The sequence below is a fragment of the Vanessa atalanta genome, chromosome 6 (genome assembly GCF_905147765.1).
Source record: "Vanessa atalanta chromosome 6, ilVanAtal1.2, whole genome shotgun sequence".
Classification (NCBI taxonomy): Eukaryota; Metazoa; Arthropoda; class Insecta; order Lepidoptera; family Nymphalidae; genus Vanessa; species Vanessa atalanta.
In genome coordinates, this window is record NC_061876.1 from 13,232,682 (window position 1) to 13,255,163 (window position 22,482).

Sequence of the window (22,482 nt, forward strand, 5' to 3'; positions counted from 1 at the left end):
AGAAATAGATTTAAGTGTAATGTATACAATACACCACTTGTTTATCACCAAATAGTTACGTTTGTTATAATGAAAAACTTTTGTAACTTTTTATTTTGGTAAATGTATCCAGAAACTTTCGTAACGGAAACTCGTCGCGGGAAGATAATATTGTAAACTTGTTTATGATCTACTTCCGCTATTTCCGACCATTTTACACAGCTATAACTATAATATGCGCATACTTTAGTTAATCTTGGTAATAGTTTATTTTACAAAAATATAATAAAGATTCGCACAGTTAATATTGGAATATTATAAAAAAATCTTATAGGGGAAAAAAAATTGTATATGAAATCTGTTACGTAATGACTTAGACTAATTTAAACAAAAATATTTTAATTGAGTAAATTTTTTATCAAAATTACGAACTATAAGATCTTTAAATTGACAATCTAAAATATTTAAAACTTATAAACAGAATTAATAAAAAACATTTTTGTTATCAGAGTGAAATGTTTCAGTTGTGAATACTTAAAATATATATTTACAATTGTACTTATATCGGCCCAATTTTTTTAGCTGAATAATCGGGCGCGAAAGCTTCGTCATAGGAATGCTTAAAGATGATTGGTTGGAAAATTCGAAAGTACCAACATAACGACTGCAAGTACATTTTGGCTATGTTGTCAGAATTATTACCAGTTGTGTAGGCAGGTAAAATTCGTCGCTTTGCTGAATATAATTTATTTTTCTTTAATGGTTTTCACTACGATAATGATAGAATATTATCCATAATAAAAGTCGTGAAAATGCTTTATTTGTTAAAACAACGAAAGGTAAGCGATAAATTAATGTTTTAGTGTTTCAAGAACTTTTCTTTTTAAAAGGTTGTGGATCTGCAAAAGTAGCTGCACAATTGATAGAGTGCGATACTCGCGAAAGAAAAATGTAATATTTTCTTTCTTCATAATAAATCCCGAAATAAATTTAAAATCTGATAGCGATATTTAAAATTTAATTTTAATAACTTTACAACTAAATGGAAAACATTAAAGAGTAGTGCGTCTATACGATTTTTACTTTACAATTTTTTATTTTTATATGCGTTACAGGTCACCAATAATGAATTGTAAAAGATAATTAAACATCTGTAATGGTGTCGCTTACGTTTTTGTTAACGAGAAATGGAGAGACAGCAGTGTAATTCACTTCAAAACTTTGATGACCCGAAAACAGAAATTTTGAAAAAAAGATTATTAAAGGCAACCAGCACTTCCGCGAGTAGTAATCTATCTCAGGGCAACTCGCAGCATAATGTGCTATTGAATACGTTGCGCGTGAGTTATAATATTCTAATAATACATTAGGGGCAGAGTAATTGTCTTAAATGTCATTGTTTACCATTTTTCAGGCGCCAATATCGAGCAGTATGATCGTGTCCTCAGTGCAGGCGCCGCAGAGCTCTATGCCTATTACTCACAATTTAGTTACTCATTCTATTGCTCCTGTAAAAATTCACGCAAACAATTCACCATATCCACTACAGTTGTCCACTGTTCATGTTCCGGTTCAAATACCTGGTTCCACATCCAATATTAATGTCCCAGTTCAGTTGTCAGGTACATCAAGTGGTATGCCATTACAGATAGCTCCAGTAAGTCTTCCTCTGTCAGTCTCTGGTACCACTAGTGTCCCTGTGCAGTTGCCTGCCGGGGATACTATTAATGTTCCCTTGCAAATTCCATCTGCAAATCAGAATATTCAACTTCCAACTCTACCGTCTATGCCACTCTTACAAACACCCACGCAGCCACTCCACAATTCAATAATTCATTTGCACATGGGCTCGAATCCCCGAGCAACGAATATAGATGGTAGTATAGACATGAATATGTCCAGCTCCACACAACTTCAACTCACAGATTCTGTTAAAATGAGCAATGCCGCATCTATGTCTCAAGTACAAGTTGGATCAAATTCAACTGTGATGCAAATACCAAACTCATCAAATAATCCTATTCAACTGGCTCTGCCAAATGCTGGAAATACTGGAGTACAATTACGAGGCGCACCCAGAAGCATGCCCCATGTGGTGTACATACAGACTCCGACAGGACTGAAACCAGTATCTAGTACTGAAGTCATTAGTCAGGCCAGTACAAGTGGCAATCCACCTCAGATTATAGTTAGAAGACCTGTAAGTATTTAAATCTTTTACATAACATTTTTATATTTATGTATTAACTTGACACTTATCTATGTTTGTGTGCATAGCTAATGGGGCCAACACTTATGCTTGTGACATTATCTGTGTTATTGCATTTCGTTTTAAAATATTTTATAAAATTATAGTCTTCTAAGTTAGAGTAACTTTTAACAAAAATAAGTCATTACAGAATATTTCATATATTTTATATTTAAAATATTCTTTTCAATAATGTCTTTAAAATTTCCTTATTTTATTCTATTTTAACAAGATTTAATGTAAAGTGTAATTTTTAATAAACATCTATTTATTTAAATTTGTGACATATATATGAGGCAGCTATTTCATATTTTAGACCAGAGATATGAAAAACTTTTCAAATAGGGTTAAATATTGAATAGTAAATTTACTTCTGATATTGAATTATTGAGAAAAAAATTAATAGATAAAATATAACATAAATGGATGAAAATTGGAAATATTTTAAGCATGTGTCTTGCTCATATTGATACAATTTCTTTACTTTCTACTTAACACTAGAGATCTAGAGATGGAAAAAACATATATAAATGGTGAATTTCTAAAGACGATGCACCATTTTGTTTTCAGGTCTTCTTTTTTTTATTAACCAATACTAGGTTAATAAACCAAGCCTTATGTTTATTTTAATAAGATAATGAAGTGAAGTGAAAGATTTAATTAAACAAATAATAGAATTAAAAAACTATTCTGTTTTAGCCTATCTTTTAAATCCTCATAAAGTAAACTTAATATCTTCAAGCCTTGACCTAAAAAGCCCAGGCGTCCAGTTTGATCTATTTTTGTAGGTATATTGATCTATTCGTTATTAAAGTGCTGACACTGTGCGACATTAGATAGAAATGACTTTATTTACAAATAGTCTGGGTAAAATATGAAGTATGACTATAAAGAAAATTATCTACCATTGCTGGGCTAATGCTTCCTCTTCCTTCGACGAGATGGGTCAGGAAGGAAGGAAGGATGACTGCTTACAGAATCATATTCTCAATATTGATTTTTATTGTAAATGTTATTTTATCAATATACATTTTACACATCTTTCAATATCATCTATTTATATTTTTAACTATGTGTTTAATTTTATAAGTTTATATGGTCCTCCTTGCGTCTTTACTTATGAATATATTATGTATTTAATATATAAACTTATTTATCTTAAATCCAATTTAAAATTATCACAGTTCTTTGCTTGTTTAATGGAGTTTTATGTTTCAGATAACAAGCAATTCAAACATTCATTTAATATCGAATGTTGCGCCAAAACCGAACATAGCGCCCAAACTACCGGGACAAAATAAGTCGTCGATACTCGCGCCGGCCAACACCACACAACCCATTGTGATTCAAAAGCCAAAAACAAACGACAAGATGATGGTGCCCGTCAGCATCGCTCCTGGCGCTCCGGGCAAACAGGCTATTGCGTATCTAAGTTCTGTTAAAAAACCTAACACGAAAAATATTACAGAGAATCAATCAATACTCATATCGAGCAATCAAACGAATGTGAATTCTAATAATCAAAAATTATATTTAACTCCAATGATGCCAAAAATACAGAACACCAAGTTTATTGTACCGGTAACTTTACCCGCTACCATGGCGTCCAAGGGACCTATAATTAATCTTCAAATAGCCAATGGACAGATTCAAAACGATCCACAAGGAAATATAACTGTTATGAGAGATACGACTCCTATGGAAGCTTCCGAAATGCCGCCCTTGGCCAAGATCGTAGTCATGAACGGGAAAGATACTTGCATGACGAATAATTCTAAAGGTGAAAAGGCTTATGCAGTATCGATAACTGGATCGAGAGCCGAGCCCACCGGTGAGCAAGGGGAGTATACACTGTCGATACCCGAAACGAATGCGTCGATGAATGACGATATTTACACTGTGTCGATAGCGGATGATGAAGGCGGTCAGACGCGTGAGAAATCTTTCACGCTGGCTATACCGGAAAAAGGCAAAAGTTTACTTAATAGAAACATAATTGACAGAAATGATTTGGGTCCCGTTACAATTGCAGCGCCTGCAATTCTGCGTCGCTCTAATTCTGATAATAGTGAGAGAAAAACTGCTAATGCTAATATAAAACGCCGTATTTCGTTATGTACGGAGAACCTTTCGAACAAAAATTTAAAATTAACTTTACCTCAACCGAAAATTATGAACAAATCGAAGGATCACGTCGACGGAGACGTCAACGACGACCATCGGGTGCCGTCCTTGTTCTGCGATGAGAAACTCGATAAAGACTTAGAAGCAAAAGTTAATTTGGGAGATTCTGATCCCGAAGATTATAAGGATAAAATTGAGATAAAGCCTCTCGATTTAATATACCTTCCCAAAGCAGAGAACTGTACGACGAAAGACGAAGTGAATGGGAAAGATGGTATTAATTCAAAGTTAGAAGAAGACCCTCCAGGACTTATTTGGAATAATGGAATTGCACAACTCCGAGGAAGCAACCTCCATTTCCAAACTAATGAATTTGGTCTCATTGATCTCATAGAAAATTCGAATCAAAATGTCTTGGCTAACGCGGGAGCTAAGTACCACACGCCGCTTAAACAGCGTATTGAGAGAAACAGGGACAAAAAGCCCACTTCTCCTGAAGATTTGTACCGCTGCGACGGCTGCGGGTGCCACGGGATGGCGGCAGAGTTCATCACACCGAACATCTGCAGTCTGACCTGCCAGAGCGAAGTTCAAAAGATGACGCAGAAGAAGAAAGATAAAGAAAGAGCAGAACTAGCAAAGAAACGAAACAAAATGAAGAAATTACTGATGCGGAAGCAAATATCCGACTCCGACTTACTCCAAGATAAGGACGACAAAATTCCGTCGAAGCACTACGATTCGATTTCCAACGATAATCAAATATCGGAAGCGGTGCTCATGAAAATGAGCGAAGACATGATTGAGAACGAAAAGTACCCGTGGATGTGCGGCAAGAACGGCTTCTCGTGGATGCGCTACCTCGACGTGTGCAAAGCGAAGGCGGCGCCCGTGAAGCTGTTCAGAGATCCCTTTCCCTACAGTAAGAATAATTTCAAAGTCGGGATGAGAATGGAAGCGATCGATCCGCAACACCCGTCTCTGTTCTGCGTGGTGTCGGTGGCGGAGGTGCAGGGCTACCGGATGCGGCTGCACTTCGACGAGTACCCGGACATGTACGACTTCTGGGTGAACGCGGACTCCATAGACATCTTCCCGCCGGGCTGGTGCGAGAAGAACGGGAGGCCCCTGAAGCCGCCGGCCGGGTACGATCCGGCCTCGTTTTCGTGGCCCCTCTATCTGAAGCAAATGCGCGCAGTCGCGGCGCCCAGGCAGCTGTTTCAACATATCACCACTGCGGTGAGTATCGACGACAGTAATTTAAGTATATAAGATTTTAAATTAACATGGTTATTTTTATTACTAACAGTATATAAAACGAGTCTACGAATGTCTTGTTCTCGAGTCTCGTGAACAAGACATTCGTAGATAATGTCGAAATATCGAGCTCCAACAAATAAAAATAAAAAACATGGTAAATATCCCGTTTTAAATACTGTTAGTAATTTAAGTAATTCAGAAGTCAAATCGATCGGTATCGTTAGGAGGTTTGCTTAACACTATCACCCTGAAGCACATCTACAGCTACAAGACACGTTGCAGATGATAAAGCCGAACGGGTTCCGCGTGGGCATGAAGCTGGAGGCCGAGGACCGGCAGAACGAGCTGGTGTGCGTGGCCAGCGTGGCCGACATGCTGGATCAGCGCCTGCTGGTGACGTTCGACAGCTGGGACGACGTGTACGACTACTGGGTGGAGCCGTCGTCGCCCTACGTGCACCCCGTGGGCTGGGCCGAGGACCACGGCCTGCCGCTCACGCCGCCCAACTGTGAGTATGAGCACTGAACTCCACCTTGGGCTTAGTCACCGTTTGTCTTTGATAGAATCATACTTAAAGAACTGATCGATCTGGGACATCAGGGGAAGTCAGTTTAAAATACAGACTTGCACTACGCAAGTCTATATTTTCTAGATTTTTGACAAATAAATCTGTTAAAGAGTAGTTACGCATTTGTTAAAAGACGAATCTGCTTTTTATCTGAACGCATTCGCCAGCACCGAAACTTGACCTCCGACCTGTCTTAAGGTTCGTTTAATATATTCGAGTTGAATACAGCCGTCCCATTTGGAACGGGGCGTGAGCAGCGTGATAGAATACTCCCAACTTTGGCTCATTAAAGTCAGTAAATGTATTTACTGGTTATGAAACACATACTTAATGTTAAGTGAGATTATTGCTTAAGTAAGTACGGTATACTCAATAAATTAATAAAAAAGTAGTCATAATTATTTGACTATATAAAGTATTTATAATATTAAATAATAATTAAAATGTTTTAATTGATTATTAATATTGAAATTATTCCATTAAAAGTGACGACACTGATAGTCCATTGGATTATGTAGTTTTTAGCAAATTCAATAATTTAAGTTTTAAGATAGGATAGAGACATGTCTCTTAAACAAAATGCTTCATAGTAAAGTAGACTTTGAAATGCCTGTTATTTAAGCAGTCAGTTAATTTAACCAGTTTTGGCTAGGTCTAAAATGTGTGCCTAGTAAAGTAAATTAATCTGTTTCTAGTAGGCTAAATAAATAAATTGATCAGTTAGTTATGTAATATTGGGTAACTAGAAAATATGTTTCATAGGTGATTTAATTTTAATAATCAGCGGGTATTTAAACTTTTTTTGATTGACATACAAGATCAAGTTGACCAAAATGTCTACTTATTGATAATCCTTGATTGAGTTTTAAATAATGAACCAAAAATTGCTGTATTATTTTAAACGTTCTACTGACTTAATTTTAAAATATCATAATCTTAATAAGCCAAGCAAAATGAATTGGTGTGGATATTTTTTCTTAAGGTTCTAAAGCCGACTAAATTACTTCGCTATTCTTGGGTACTATATAATTAAATAATAATAATAATTAATTTAAGTTATATGTAAATTCAAAATGTTGTGATGGTCTCCTTTCTCAACTCACTTCTCACTTGCTCACTCCCAACTTCAGATTTTACTACTGAGCTACTGAGAACATTTCGGCAGAAAATTCAATACCTTATAGTATAATCCGACTACAATAGGACAAAAGCTAAACAAACAAAATTTGACAAAGACACGCGATATCATTGGTTGATAGCTTGAATAATTTATGATACTCAATCAATTATGAATATTAAAAAAATTGCGTTTTGAACATAGACGAAGCTGTTATCGAAACTTTGGAAGTGAAATTAAAGTATATCTGAGTAGTTAAGTGGAACTGTGTTGTATTATAAATGAAGACATTAATCAAGAACTGTTCAATATAGCCGAGCTATTAGCAAATCGCATGAAAAACGTAAATCTGAGGTTTGTTTACCTTTATTCCTTCGATTGAAACTGTAGGTTACTATAGACAAACGACGCAGGTAGCATCATGTACACAAATTTAGAACAAGTGAAGCAGCGCGACAACAATAGTATATAATATATATTTTCGGAATTTCTTGTAAAGTATCGTGTACTATTCTGTCGGAGGAAGCTATTGTATATTATTAAGAATATTAATAACAAAAACGTTGTTACGTCAGTGAAGGTCGCCTGTTTGAAACTGGGAAAAAATATTTATTAGCTTTATTATTTTAAATAAATTATGTTCATTTAGTTTTGATTCTTTAACTGTTGTCCAGTGTTGAAAACTTAGAGTGATATAATCGAAATAACAACAGAGTAAGCGGGTTTTACTTTGACTTAGTAAGAGTGAATTATGAATAAATTGAAATTTTGCTATTAGATTTTTCTTATTTAAAATATATGGGTTACTATAAAAATGTATTCGTATCAAAGATTATAATATTCGGACTTTGCGTTAGTAATAAATCTAAAAAAAGTTTTATATAAGCAGGTTAAAAATATTATTTGATGGAAGAAATTATTCAAGTTCGATCCAAAGAACCAACAAGATGCCCAGTCAGATTACTGTTACAAAATAATAACGGATACAAGTTTGTATAAATTAAAGAGATAGAATTAATTTCTAAACCAGATCCACTAGCTACTAATACACGTACATGCTCTTTAGTCGGAGTAACAGTTCTTCTGTGTACGTATTATAATAACGTGTATTTCTTGTCATGGATTTTATTTAATCACAATTATTTCTCGTCAAAATGAATGAATACAAAGATAACCCTGGTGAAATAACTGTCGTATTCTTATTAATATATTACTGTTTAGCTACTCCGAAGTGATTCCTTAACAATTGAGCTATCAAATACTAGAATATTTTTTCAAATAAGATTGGCTGTTCCAGTGATTTGAGCGCTTTTAAACATTTTTATTTCTTTAACTTTTGTTGTTAACTTTATTCAAAAAAAACGGCCAAGTGCCAATTAGATTCGCCCACGAAGGGTTCCGTACCATTATCTATAAAAACTGAAAAAAAAAATATTTTGTATGGGAGCCCCATTTAAATATTTATTTTATTCAATTTTGAGTATTTGTTGTTATGGCAACAGAAATACATCTGTAAAAAAACATTCATTCATTCATTCATGAGATAACACGATGGAAACAGCCTGGAGACGGACAGTGGAGTCTTAGTAATAGGAATAAATAGTATATCTCAATAATATTTTTACCCCTTGGGTACGGAACCCTAAAAAGGCAATCGTTATTTTGGTTAAAAAACACTTATTTAATCCATTGGGCCCTCTAGGCCTCTTGTGATTATAATACTACGTATGTATCTTCTACATTTTTATCTATATTATAACGTAATGACGGTATGTAGGTAACCTTGTGCAGACGCACGTGCTCTGTGCAGAATTTATTTTAGAACGTACTCAAACTTATTCAGTTATAAATGTCGCCTCAATTTTGATTTAACGCACGTTAACACGCGATCAATGCGTAATCTGCCCGAGAAAATGTCTAATATATTACATATAAAGCTACTTACTAACTTTAGATGTCGCTCGGTTCATTTAGAAATTATAAACCTATTGTGTAGCATGATAATAAAATCCATAATACCAATAAAATAATTAGAAAACATATGTTTTTTACAAAGTATATCACGTACAGTTATTTGACACATCGATTTCAAGTTTACTACACGCAGACGTACAAAACTTGTCTGATTAAAAGTAAAAGCAATATAGCGTTTCTGTCTGAAGTGTACAGAGTAATTTTCATTATCAAACTTAACTTTTTTTATGTATTGTTCCCGTTATACGTTGTTATATATTACTGTAAAGAATTCATAATTGATATTGGAATTGTTGTTAAATTAAATCTCGTGTTCATTTTCCCTGACAAAATAATATATAAATAAAATACATGAAGTATTTGTTTGCACATTTTCCCTTTAAATTTCGAGGAATACCTAATAAAAATAGAGTAAAAGTAACCTGTTGTGAATGTTCCGCTGGCAAAGCGTTCTCGTTATTTTTATCGCGGGTATGCCTCTGAAAGGAGCCGATGCCCTGGAGGAATCATTTAAGCTTATCCACGTGCACTGAGTTGCTCCTCACCCAGAAAATGGGAGAAACGCGTCCCGATTCTTCCGCACCTATGACGGTCCGACATATTCCACTACATTCCTCCACCCGAGTCGGTTGGTAAGCGTATAGGGCAAAATTGTCCTGTTCCTGCACCGTATAGGCTTCCTCACGAATTCCGCACTAAGTGAATCGTCCAGGCAATTAGTGCAACATTCTTTCGCGATGTCTGTTAAACGCTTCATACATTTTATTTGAGTTTTAAATGATAACATACCTACATTTTTATCGCGGTCTCGAGTGAATTATTTAAAAATAATTATAATATGTAGAAAAAAATATATATTTGGTGAACAAATTATCATAACAAAATTCAAATAAAAAATAAGTTGTATTTATAAAAAAGTAAACAATTTATAAAAGTAAAGAATACAGATCTCTTTACCGTCTAATTAACATTCACATAAGTTCGTTTCGCTCTTTTCGTTATTAGTTTTATTTATAATGTCATCAAACATGCATATTTACGAAAACGTCTCTGCTTATTAATAACTAAGACAATAGAGTGATCTTTAATTGCAAATTCCCTAGTTATACAGCAGTTATAAATATGTAGTTCAGTATCTCGTATCACAATAAGGATAAATGAAAAACATTTTAATCATCGGTCGCTGTTTACGAACGAATCGACTTCGCTATCAGTATTCAGTCGAACGCTGCCGATGAGTGTATAGAAAGTTGAATTCTTAACTTGTCTTCTCGTATTTTATTAATAGACTATTTTCATTTATATAAATAATACTTATGTTTATATATTGAGTGTCCAAATTGTTAAAATGGACGACACGGATCTTTTGTGAGTAATTTTATGATAATTATTCAAGTTTCTTGCGTTCTAATTATTATATCATACTAGTTTTTTTTTAAATGAGGTTTATTAAAAAAGGTTTTAGTTTCTTAAAGTTTTTTTGCTTTTAATTTGTAATATTGATGAGGTTAATATTTTAATTCAAGGTTAGTAATGTTAAAATTTTAGATATATTTAATATATTCATATTATATACGCTAAAGACAGAATCGTTCATTGATATATGGCGTTTCTTAAAAGTTGGTACGTTGCGATCATCACGTAACATTTTAAACTATGTTTAAAATATTTATTTCTGCCTTCCCGCCAGTTACTGTGCATAAACATTACATTAACGAGCGTTTGATTATGTTTATAAGCGTACATTATATCGATCTTTTTAATAGCTATTTGTCCAGCTGTCCATTCATGTTTTTTTTTATCGTAATTCGGCTACGGCAGTCAAGTCAGACGTGACAACTTTTGTCAAGTCACGAAGATATAAATGCAGGCGTGTGTGTGCAAATATTTGCATACTTATATGTCATTGTTTTTATGGTGATTGAAAGGATGTGTTACATACTTGACGCATTTACCGATACCTCGATATCTTACTTACTCCAGGTCTATTCGTCGGATCCGATCCGATCAATTTAAATCCGGACCTCGTTATTTTGCAATGTATCCTCGACTTATTTCGAGGCAACGAGCAGCAAAACGCCTATTCCGATGAAGGACTAGTACAGATAAACTTTAGATTTACATTTTCCATTCGATTTGCTAATACCTCTGCATAATGTAGCTCGTCAGACAGTTCTTGATTAATATGTATTTATTTATATATTAATGAAACTCTACACCACTTGTATCCACTTTAATTTTACTCCCAAAGTGTCGGTTACAACTTCGCCAGTTTATAAAACGCATTATTTAATGAATTTATAATGAATACCATAGATTATTCAAGATGTCGACCAATGATATCGGGTCAATTCAAATTCAACCTCAAACTTGTTTTTTCTTCATAGACAAAGGAAAGAATATTTATAGCCACTCATTTATAAAGTATGTATTACATATTAGTAACAATTAATCAAATTTACTAAAATAATATAATTTATAGTATATTATTAGAAAATGATCTTACAGTAACAAAATCGAACACATATAAGCTTTGAAGTTTGTCGTATTTTTTGTAATGGGGACCTTAATCAAATATTGAGGATTAAAATATTATTTATATTTCGATTATTTAAACAAAGATAAATGTTTGTTTTTAATCAGACACTAAGGGAATAAATATTACTTTTAAAAATTTACATGCTATGTAAGTCTGGGTACAGAGTTCTCAAAATCATGTGTATTTCACGTGGGTCTTATTATATTATTAAACTACACTAACACTGACCGACAAATAACGTATTGGATACGTAGACGAAAAGAAAGGATTAATCAAAAATTGTCCACTATGAAATTTCGTAATTAGGAACCTGGATATGATTAGTATTTATTTGCTCCGGTGAAAAAAAATTATCGCTGCGAACAAAAAGTGGCTTTTTAACTAAAATGGCAAAATACCCTAACATTTGAGATAAGGCAAATTTATTCCTGAGACGTTGCCGTCGCAGTCTATGATCAAAACAACATCAGGGAGACAGCTAGTTTCGATAAATTACATTAAATGCATCTCACTGCTCGTTCGTTAAAATTACGCGTTACGAGATTTTCTGCACAACAAATAAATAAAGTGAAGGTGACGTTATACAAACAATGCATCCGAATGTACAAATAATTAATGAAAATTCCGCGTATGTAATGAATGATACAAAAGTATTGTCATTAGTGACCATTATAATTACATTAAATAATGCTATCGCGCTGTACCCATTACTTAGTCGATTTAACGACGCCTGTTCGGTATGCGAACAAAATATCCGAACCTATATCAAAACTCACGTTTCTCACGGCATCCGCTTCGATCGGGTTCTGTCTCAAGCCATGCGAGCAATTTTACAAAAGATATAGTACCTTAGAGTTACTTACAGCTAGTACGAAATACAGCTATATAATGAAGAAGTACGTGACATCTTCATTTTAAGTTTCATCAAGGTACATTATGTAAAAGGTTAGTTGACTACTTAAGATCCGCCGCCGTCGTCGTCGATATTTGTAAAACTTCTACTAGTTGAACTAATTCAATATAAGACATAACGATTTTCAATTGTAATACCACTATAGTTAATCCATTACAATTTTTCATTTGTTCACAGATTACAAAGACCCAGATACGTTCTCGTGGGAGAGCTACCTGGCGGAGACGATGTCGAGCGCGGCGCCCCCGCGGGCGTTCAAAACGCGCCCGCCCATCGGCTTCAAGCCCGGGATGAAGTTAGAAGTCGTAGACCGTAGGGTAAGCTATTTTCAACTTTATCACCGCATAATAAGGTCATGTTACCAATGAAACTATTTTATACGTTGAATCGAGCTTTCTACAAAAAAAAGTTTATGTTTTTGTCTAGTAACAAATAAATAAGTATATTGGACGAATTAAAAAAAAAGCGTACTTCATACTTAAAAATGTTTAGGTATAGAATGCGAATGTTTAACGTTTTGCGACATTAATCTTATCACAATAATCAATTAAACTTCCAGGTACCGTTCCTAATAAGAGTGGCGACGATAAGCGCGGTGAAGGGCCATCAGGTGCGCGTGTCGTTCGACGGCTGGCCCGAGGAGCTGGCGTGCTGGCTGGACGACGACTCGCCCGACATACACCCCGTGGGCTGGTGCCTCAAGACCGGACATCCGCTCGAGCCGCCACTCAGTAAGTAGCGAGCGCTTGCTGAGAATTTTTGTATATAAAATACAAAAATTCGTTAAAAGTTTAGTAAAAAAGGTGTTTTGACAAGAGTCTCAAGCTTATGATGTCTTTTGTATGTTGTCACGGGTGCAAAAGGGGACATAGGGGTACCCAACACCTGAGCTCCATTTTAACTTTCACGGTGGCATAAACAATAACAATAGGCAGACTTCAAGAAATAACTTCTTATTTTCTTTTTAGTGCACCCATTTAGATAACAAAATAAACGAGCACAGCGCACAAATAAATAAAACATTGTGTAAAATTCACACATAACGGGATTCATATTTGTAGTGCATGTCAAATTAGTATTATAGGTTAGATTATGTTAAAAATATGACATTTATTAATAGATTTATAGCAGTTTTAACAATTTTCAAATTCATTTTTAATTCAAAAACAAATGTCTAATGTAATACTCTTTAAAGCCTTAAGGAAATTTACTTCATAAATAAAATGCATTTACATATATAATATTACCTGTAATTGGAAAAACCCATGCTCTAAGCATAATAGGTAAAAATGTCTTTTTAATTTCTTTTGAATTATTTATATTCATGTGTAATTTAGTGTCATATCTAGTCTTATCTTTAGAATATTTAATATAAAATTGTTCCAAGCAAATACTACACATATTAATTATTAATTTATTACTGTTAATTATAATTATTTTTGTTTAATAAGCATATTAGTGTATCAAAATGTATCATGAATATAATTAGAGACTTAGTTGCACATCAAAACTACCTTCTACCATAAATAATATTCAATAAGAGTTGCCACAAATTAATATCCTCGATGCAATGTTAAAAATGAAATATCGAGTGAGATAAGTACGAGGGTCGCAAGTTTAAGCGGTGTACATTATGCATACATAATTTAATATATTCTCATAATTTAAATTGTAATTTTGAAGTAACGTATGTGACTGCAGCGGCGGAGGAGCTGCGCATCCTGGGCCCGTGCGGCGTGGGCGGCTGCCGCGGGCTGGGCTCGGCGCGCGGCGGCGCGCACAAGCAGCACGGCGCCGCCTCCGCCTGCCCCTACCGCCCCGCCGAGCCGCCGCCGCTGCCCGACCGCCTGGCGCCCGGGCCCGCCGCGCACGCGCTGCTGCCGCTCAGGTGCGTCCGAGCCGCGATCCCCCCGTTGACGCTCTGCTGGACTTGTGTGCTAAACTTTTAAATTTAACGTTTTGCAGGGCACAGAGTAAACCGAAATCTATTTCTACCAGTACGCCTAATAGTGATGCGCCCAAGGAGAAGTGAGTGTCGCATGGTGAAGATTTATTTTTATTAATTATTATTTTATGCTAATACATTTTTAAATCGTTTCGCAGACCGCAGAGAGGACGGCCTCCGAAGCACAAAAGAGTCGAGGAAGTCGCTAAAAACGAACCAGTACGTATTCTCTCCCTCTAAATAAACGAAAGGAATTAATGACTTTTTAACGAACGAATTGCGATAGTGTATTGTGACCATTCGTCTTTTAGGTATCGGATGACGAATCCTTATCGAGCAGCGGCGGGAAGCGCTGGCGTGGCAGCGGCAGCGAGGACAACCGCGCGCTGCGGTCCTTCTCCCGTCGCGACACGTCCGCGCACCGCTCGCCCTCGCACCAGTCGCCCGCGCGCCACTCGCCGCCGCACCAGTCGCCCGCGCACCGCTCGCCCAGCCACCGCATGTTCGCGCTGGCGCACCAGGCGCCGCACGCTCCGCGCGCTCTCATCGCGAGACACATGGCCGACCTCGCGCTGTCGCCGGACCCCGGCTTGTGGACGCAGGTACGTCGCCACTCACTGGGATTTAGTACAACTTAATATATACGAATATCATCCTAAGCCTGACACATGATTAGACGTTTTTTAAATAATCAATAGGTGATGAAAATATAGGTGTACATGATCTCAAATCTATTTTACCTATATCTTTATATATAGATCATATTCATATAGTTTAAATTTTTTACTATTAATAATGTATTATTATTCTTGTACATGATATGCGTTATTTAATAATATTATTAACAAGGGCATTAACGTTACAGAAGGAGGTGGCGGCCCTGCTGTCGCGGATAGCGGGCGCGACGGTGGGCGCGGCGGCGGCGGCTGCGCGGCTGTCGGGCGCCGAGCTGGTCATGGCGTCGTGCGAGGAGCTGGTGCAGTGCCTGCGCCTGCGCCTCGGGCCCGCCGTCAAGGTGTACGCGACCGTGCGACACCTGCGCGACTCGCTCTCGTGATCGCTGGCCCTCGCGCACGCGCTCACCGTGCTCGTCTAGTCGTCGACATGTCTCGTGACATATCATATTGTGCTGTGCCTTTACTCGCACTCTTCCGATCGGTCATTATGAATTATTATGACGTTTTCGATTTTAGATCGTGATAAGAGTGGTACTATACAGTGCTTATGAGTATAATTAGTGTAGTCTATATGGATAGATATATATTGTGTACAAAGTTATGGACTCGAGTTCTATTTGTGGATTTTGTAAATCATGGACTTTAACTAAATGTGTAATTGTAAATTATAAATAACACTTACACTACACTAAAGTGTATATAACGTGCGCAGTACATGGTAGAAACTAGGGCTTATGAGGCCCATGGTCATTAATGTTTTCTATCTATATAAGTTCTCGTTATTTGTACAGATTATATAAGAACTTTTGAGTCACTTATTTTTGACTTTCATAATAAGAATAGAATCGAAGGTTATTTTTATGAAATTGTGTTAGGATATAAATGTAATTTACAGTTGCAATAATAAAATAATATATTTCATCTATTAATATCATCCTTGTTTCATATAAAATTAAATGTAAATTTGTTTAAAAACTCTTTGTTGAAAAGTGGTATAGAAAACGTATTTTTGTATCAATCGCTATTTAGATAAATTATATTTTATTCAATTGAATACATTTTTTTAATAAAAATATAGGAGTCAATTTCTTTGACAATATTATCATATTAGGCTGTATAATATTAGCTCTTCCTTCGCTTAAGTGAGCCTTCTAATCTAGCACAAAATGCAAAAATTAATTCAAGGTTTGAGGTTGTGATTGTATACAATAAGTGGGGCAGTTGGGGAACTCTGTTACAAACTACAACATATTGTGACATCAAATTGTCCTAAAATTACCCATTTTAATTGTTGTAAACCACATTTCCGTTTATACTGATAGTGTTCCGAGATTGCCACGCTGATATCCTCTTGAAAAAAATATATGAATCTAGTAAAAAAAAAAAGTATTTTGTTAAGTTTTCCTGAACACTCCACATTAAAAAGAAAATATTTTTGATCTTTTTAAATCGCATATATTATAATTTGACAGCCTGTTTCCAAAGGTACAGTGACTTGTGAAATCACAAAAAAATATTTAACACTGTTGAAAATTTAACAGAGCTTTTCTTTTACATGAATGGAGTACATTTCTTAAATCAAACCAAAGAAGGTTATAAATATATACCATTATTCTTAACACACTGTATATATTAAAACCAATAGTTATGTTTTGGTTGAGTCGACTTTTACGTTTATAAATATAATTATGTAGATATTTATTATTAAAACATAGTGCAATTTAGTATTATTTTAGCCTTCAATACTGTATATTAGATATTATATAATGTTTTGGGTTTAGCTCTCATGGAATTAAACTTGCAAAAGTATATGATGCTTTATGTATTTACGTTTCAATTTAATTCAAATGGGTCCTATGTGCAAGTCAGAATTATGTTCTAAACTGTCTACATTTCCATAGTCGTGCTGTATAGTTTTTTTGACTAAAATAAAATTTGCTGTATTTATAATTTATGCCCCTGCTATAGTCTAAGTTGAGATTTATTGTAATTTGTAAATATCAATACACAGAGAATGATTGTGGGCTCTGTTATGTTGCAAAGGAATTATTGTCCTAGTTTATTTGGATATAACTTGTACAAGGTGTGAATAGACATCTCATAAAAACCTAATTTTTTAAAGGAAAGAAAATATTATCAACAAATGAAATAGATTCCAGTGTAAAGGATTTTACTTTAATTATTTTCGTTTTATCGTTTTAGTTTAATTTTTTGTTCGTACATCGTTGAAATTAAAAAAGAATGCACTTTACAATTTATACTTTGATTGTTGGTACAAACAAAAATCGTACTCTTTAATTTTGACTCAATCACACTCTTTTTTATTTCATTTACAAATCATAGTTGAGTACAACCTACTTTGCAAAATGTTCATAAATAAATAATTGAAAAAAAATGCTATACACCTATCTGTTTTATAATAAATTACGTATTCTGTTAGAATTGTAAATAAATATGTTTTGTATATCATCGACTAGTTACAATATTTTTGCAGTGGCCATGTACAAAGTTACGATTAGTATTAGTGTAAGTTTTTACACGTGTCTAGTGCTAAAATGTGCCATTAACTTGGCAAAAACTATTCTAAACTGTTGTTCGGAAATTAATAAATTTTTTGAAATCTACGTTTGTTTCTTTGTCTGCATAAACCACCAAATACCGTTATAAATAACAGAGTGCACTCCCCTGAGTCTGCGCAGATACTTTAGTAACACATCTATTACGTACTTGGCTTGAATGAGACCGGTCCGTTGCATCGTGGCCAAATCGGTCAAGGGATCAGTAAATCAGTGTTGGTATGAAAATTATTTCCTGAAAAAGTAAAAATATTGCGATCAAGCTAAACATTAAATTTGATTTGTATTTGGTTTTGTTCGCGGTTTCAACTGAAACTAATAATAGAGGGTATAAAGTTAATACTTTTTGTATAAGCTATAAACACAAAGTATACCACCTCAATACGTTTCATCTGTAAAATGTATGTATGTAATGATACGTTAATGTATTTTTTTTCACTAAATTTAAGAAAAATCGTGTCTTGAACTCTCACCGTACCAGAAGCCTGCGTAATAAATAAAAAATGATAATAATGGTCACTTTTTAAATTATATATTTTAAATCATTATATTCTATTAATAAAAAAGTTAAAAGTCAGTTTAATTGTTTACGTTATATTATCTGTATTTACTAACATGATGGTGATGTGACATGTGTATTGTGTAATGTGTTATCTGTTAGTTTTTGACAGCTAATGGAAGTGTAAAAGTCGGAGGGAATTGTATTTTTAATGTGATTTTCATGATTTCTTTCTTTACATTAGAGTTAAAATTAAAAAAATAGAATGGCTTTATATTGTGCAAGTACGTATTAAATATAAAACAATTTACCATTACTTTTTTAAATTAAAGCGTGCATCGGAAACCGGTTGATGCTCGGCTTGTATCTTGCTTATTTCTTTCTAAAAGATTATCATAGTATCATTTAAATATATATCAAGTAACTTTTGCTATGTGTTATTTTTTAAAATAAAAGGCAATCTATAATATTTTTCTATGCGTGGTTGTAGTTAACCTAGTAACCTATCTTTTTTAGTATCAAATGAAGTGCCCGAAGTGCCAGTCGTGTCCCCTTCGTCAGGGGCCGTGTTCGAGAAGCGTATTATTGAAAAATATATAATTGAAAATGGTGTTGATCCAATTAGTGGAAAAGATCTGCGAGTTGAAGATCTTATTGAAATAAAGAGTAAGTGATAGCCGTTAAATTACTTATTTAAATAGAATTAATGATAAAATGTATTATCAGTAAAATTATATATAACAATGCATGGATACATATATAAGTTAAAAACACAATGTTTGTTGTAGAAGATATACATGTAAATTCAGTATATCAGGTAATTTATAAAAGAAATAATAATCACTATTTCAAAAAATAAACTTGCACTATATAGATTAGTATCAGAAACCTCATAATAATATAATCTTATATATAAATAAATCTATATAAATCTGACTTTGGGCATAAATCTATATTTAATTTTAATAAGAATAGTATTTTCTTATAGGGCTTACTTATATGCAATGCAAGATTTCCTTTTGAAACTGTTTCGGGTTTTTCTAATGAAATAAACTTTCCCCAGCACCTCCAATAGTAAAGCCTAAGCCTCCCAGTGCCACATCTATCCCAGCAACTCTAAAGAGCATGCAAGATGAATGGGATGCCTTGATGTTGCACACATTCACACAACGACAGCAGCTGCAAACTGCTAGACAGGTATGAGTGTAATATTTTTTTGACCGTGTTCATTGTATCGTTATTGAAATAATTATTTTGTCTATCCTTATTGTCATATTTTGTCATGACATACTAAAATATACTCCTGTTATTTATTACAAAGTATTTAATTATTAATAACAAATAAAAAATAATTATGAGAAAATACTTTTGGATTGATTTAAGCAGAAATAAATTGTATTTTTATTTAAAAAACATGAGCTAGTTATATGTGTTATCTGACCATATAGAGTTCACAATAATAATAAATTTTTGTGGCACATACTCTCTACTATGATATGTTTTTATGATGTATAGATTTTATACAAGTTTATCTAAATTGAAAGTGAACAATCACTTTTAATAATACTAGTCACTGTAACAAATTTCAAATAGACTTAAAGTCTCTAACGTGATCTCCGCAGGAGCTCAGTCACGCGCTGTACCAGCACGACGCGGCGTGCCGCGTCATCGCGCGGCTGACGAAGGAGGTGACGGCGGCGCGCGAGGCGCTGGCCACGTTGAAGCCGCAGGCGGGGCTGGCGGCGCCGGCGGCGGCGCACGCGGCGGAGGCGGCGGGCGCGGGCGGCGCGGCGGCGGCCGGCATGTCGGCCGAGGTGGTGGCGCGCCTGCAGGAGCGCGCCACGGCGCTGACGCAGGAGCGCAAGCGGCGCGGCCGCACCGTGCCCGACGGGCTCGTGGCGCTCGACCAGATCCGCGCCTTCCTCACGCTCGCCTCGCATCCCGTACGTCGACGCCGTTTCTGACTGAATCGTACACATTCATTCTCCTCCGTTGAATATGTATCTATTTTTTTATCCTAAAATTTCAGGGTCTCCATTCGGCTAGCGTACCGGGCATTCTCGCCCTCGACATCAATCCGTCCGATCACAGTCGTCTGCTGACCGGCGGTAACGACCGCAATGCGACCGTGTTCAACAAGGATACGGAGCAGGTGGTCGCAATCCTCAAGGGTCACACGAAGAAGGTGACGCGCGTTATCTACCACCCGGACGAGGACACTGTCATCACCGCGTCTCCGGACCACACCATACGCGTATGGAACGTGCCTACGTTAGTATTTTTAATAATTGGATTTATAACTTTACAATTTATAACCATTAAAGTCTGTAAGATCCTGAGATAAATAATGTTCAATGCTTTTCGATTTCAATTCGATTTTCTAAGCCTCTTCAACAACTTAATTCTACATTGTGTCTATTATACTATATAGAACACTAAGTAAAATTAGTAGTTCCTACTCAATATTGCACATTTTACCAAGATGTAGACGACATACAAGATATTAAATAATCAAGAATAATTAATGTAATATTTTTTTATAATACGTTAGATCTCAGACTACGGTGCTGTTGCGGTCGCACGACGGCCCGGTGACGGGTCTGTCGCTGCACCCCACGGGCGACTACGTGCTGTCCACGTCCACCGACCAGCACTGGGCCTTCTCAGACATACGCACCGGCACACTGCTCACCAAGGTCATAATGTTATCCACTGTTATGTTACCAATATAAAAAGAGAAAATATTATAAACAATATACATAAAAGAGTAACAGGTAGCATTACTTACATTTATCTTATCTATGTAGGTTAGTGATGCTTCTGGCGTGAGCCTCACAACAGCGCAGTTCCATCCAGACGGTCTTATCTTCGGAACTGGAACTGAGGATTCACAAGTAAAGATCTGGGATTTGAAGGAGCAGAGCAATGTGGCCAATTTCCCCGGACACGCCGGGCCAGTCACCTCCATATCGTTTTCAGAAAACGGTTACTATCTAGCCACGGCTGCCGAAGATTCCTGTGTTAAATTGTGGGATTTGAGGAAGCTGAAAAACTTCAAGACCATCCAGCTGGACGAGGGCTACTCTATTAAGGAATTGTGCTTCGACCAGAGCGGTACCTACCTGGCTATCGCCGGCACGGACGTGAGGGTGTACCTGTGTCGGCAGTGGCAAGAGCTGAAGGTGTTCAACGACCACACGGCCTCCGCCACTGGTGTGCGCTTCGGCAAGAACGCTCAGTACCTCGCGTCTACGAGTATGGACCGTACACTCAAACTGTACGGCATTGAGTAATTTCATATCAAGAGCTGCATTCATTATTTGTTTCTACACATTTTTTTACATTACAGAGTTTTTATATCCTTGTCTTCACAAGCGTCACTGTAAGTTAGGGGTATAAAATTAAGTAAGCTAAGTATAATTTTAGTATTGTGTTAGGTTAACAATATTATTTTCCTTTCTATAAGACTTGTACACGTGGGTGATGTCTGTACTGATTGTATGATGTGAATGATTATTGAGATTTAAATGTTGGGGGCAACAACACACATATTAATATTTAAAATTAACCAAATCTCTACTACGATATACTATCTAATTTGTTTATGTTAGGACAAATATTAATTGAGTTAAAATTAAATAAACTCCGCCATATATATTGACTTCTTAAAGCCAGGGACGAAAATCAAGGACGCTGTTAACTTTTAACATAATAAAATTTTACCTGCTTAAATAACTTCTCTGTGACAGTCGTAGGCTGTAAGTTAGTCTAAATAAATCAATGACATGTAATGTGATCAAGGTTGAATGTGTTGTTTGAATCGGTCTTTATATTTCGTGCTAATAAGTCCATGTATACAAAGGTCCGTACATGTTCCAATTGAGTTTATATCCTGAATATTACTTCTATATTTTGAATATCTTATCATAATAGTTAATAAAGTGAGTGACAAAAAACTATTTTATATTTCTTTTTCCTTTTTAACCGTCGCTTACCATTCTTGAAACAAAATCGAAAGTATTATTTGCTCAAGTAGGCTTTTAGTAGCACTCTTGAATCATCA

General features: G+C 35.5%; 2 protein-coding genes across 2 annotated transcripts; both read left to right on the forward strand.

The window, feature by feature from the left end:
- Positions 1-691: 691 nt before the first annotated feature.
- Positions 692-15,825, forward strand: LOC125064970. The gene is made up of 12 exons (XM_047672333.1): positions 692-818; positions 1,095-1,319; positions 1,394-2,179; positions 3,446-5,590; positions 5,894-6,119; positions 12,900-13,039; positions 13,282-13,453; positions 14,424-14,610; positions 14,688-14,750; positions 14,826-14,886; positions 14,979-15,269; positions 15,533-15,825. Exons 2-12 carry the CDS (start codon positions 1,167-1,169, stop codon positions 15,722-15,724), a joined length of 4,416 nt encoding a protein of 1,471 aa, XP_047528289.1. The 5' UTR covers positions 692-818; positions 1,095-1,166; the 3' UTR covers positions 15,725-15,825.
- A 2,744-nt stretch (positions 15,826-18,569) lies between these two features.
- Positions 18,570-22,376, forward strand: LOC125064974 (pre-mRNA-processing factor 19). Its single transcript, XM_047672339.1, has 7 exons — positions 18,570-18,703; positions 18,936-19,085; positions 19,483-19,616; positions 20,042-20,362; positions 20,449-20,690; positions 20,971-21,115; positions 21,227-22,376. Exons 1-7 carry the CDS (start codon positions 18,685-18,687, stop codon positions 21,710-21,712), a joined length of 1,497 nt encoding a protein of 498 aa, XP_047528295.1. The 5' UTR covers positions 18,570-18,684; the 3' UTR covers positions 21,713-22,376.
- Positions 22,377-22,482: the final 106 nt, after the last annotated feature.